Here is a 971-nt window from a genome sequence, read left to right on the forward strand (position 1 = left end):
TAGATGACACGGGAGCCATAGGGGTAGCAGGAGTGGGTTGTTTTCCTCTCCATGGACCAGCCACAAGAAAGACACGTCTCAAACCCGAAATGTCGGGCAGCAGGACCTGCCTGCAGGCCCCGGATGCCTGGGTCGCTGGTAAGTCCAAGAGGAGGCAGCCAGGGCAGGGGGTGTCCCAGGCACAGCGCGAGGGCTGCGGTCCCCGTTCACGTAGCCTGTGGGTGCCTTTGCTGGTAGCAAAGCAGGCAGCAGCGGCCCTGCTTGCCCGTGTCCACGGAGCACGCGTGGCACACCTTGCCCTGGCACAGCCTGCCGAGAGAGGGGGTGGTGAGAGCCGTGCCGTCCCGGTGCCACCCCCAGCGCTCCCCGTAGCCCACCTGCAGTTGTACCGCCGGGAGAGGAGGCGGAAGTCCTTGCGGCAGCGAGCGCACAGCCCTGCATCGTGGGATGCTGGGCTGGGCATCGGGGTGTCGATGCCCTCCGTCTTCTGCCACAGGGCATCCTTCTCCCTGCGGGAAGGGACAGGTCAGCCCCAGCGGGAGCGTGCTGAGCGGTGGGGGTCTGGGAGCATGCCCTGGCACCCCAGACCCATGGTGGGCACCTAAGTCTCCCCCTGGGTCTCCCGAGGTGGCGAGCAGGATTCGCCCGGGCTCTGGTGCCCTCCTCTGGGCAAAAGGGTTTGGGCCCCCCCACCCGTGCGTGGCCCCACACTGGTGGGGTCCCTGGGACTCTCACCGCATCAGCTCCAGCAGCCGCCCCTTCATGTCGCGGATGAGCTCCTGCTCCCGTGCCTGCTCAGCGCCACGCATGGCCTCCCGCTCCAGGGCCTCCCGCTGCGCCCGCTGCAGCGCCGATGCCCAGCGCTCCCCATCCTGCCGGGCCCTGGCACGGGGCAGTGGGGAGATGGTCGCCCTGTCCCTCAGCTGGCCGTCTCTCCATCCATCCATTCATCCCTCCCTCCCTCCCTCTAT

The 971-nt window shown here is 68.2% G+C and overlaps 1 protein-coding gene across 1 annotated transcript in view; it reads right to left on the reverse strand.

The window, feature by feature from the left end:
• Nucleotides 1-206: 206 nt before the first annotated feature.
• The window catches only part of RUFY4 (RUN and FYVE domain containing 4), a gene marked incomplete at its 5' end in the record, with an annotated part of 3274 nt that continues 2509 nt past the window's right edge, over nt 207-971 (reverse strand). The window contains 3 exon segments of the mRNA XM_009320894.1: nt 207-331; nt 334-509; nt 736-882. Of these exon segments, the coding sequence (XP_009319169.1) occupies nt 207-331; nt 334-509; nt 736-882 (448 nt within the window).

Source organism: Pygoscelis adeliae, unplaced genomic scaffold (genome assembly GCF_000699105.1).
Source record: "Pygoscelis adeliae isolate BGI_AS28 unplaced genomic scaffold, ASM69910v1 Scaffold910, whole genome shotgun sequence".
Classification (NCBI taxonomy): domain Eukaryota; kingdom Metazoa; phylum Chordata; class Aves; order Sphenisciformes; family Spheniscidae; genus Pygoscelis; species Pygoscelis adeliae.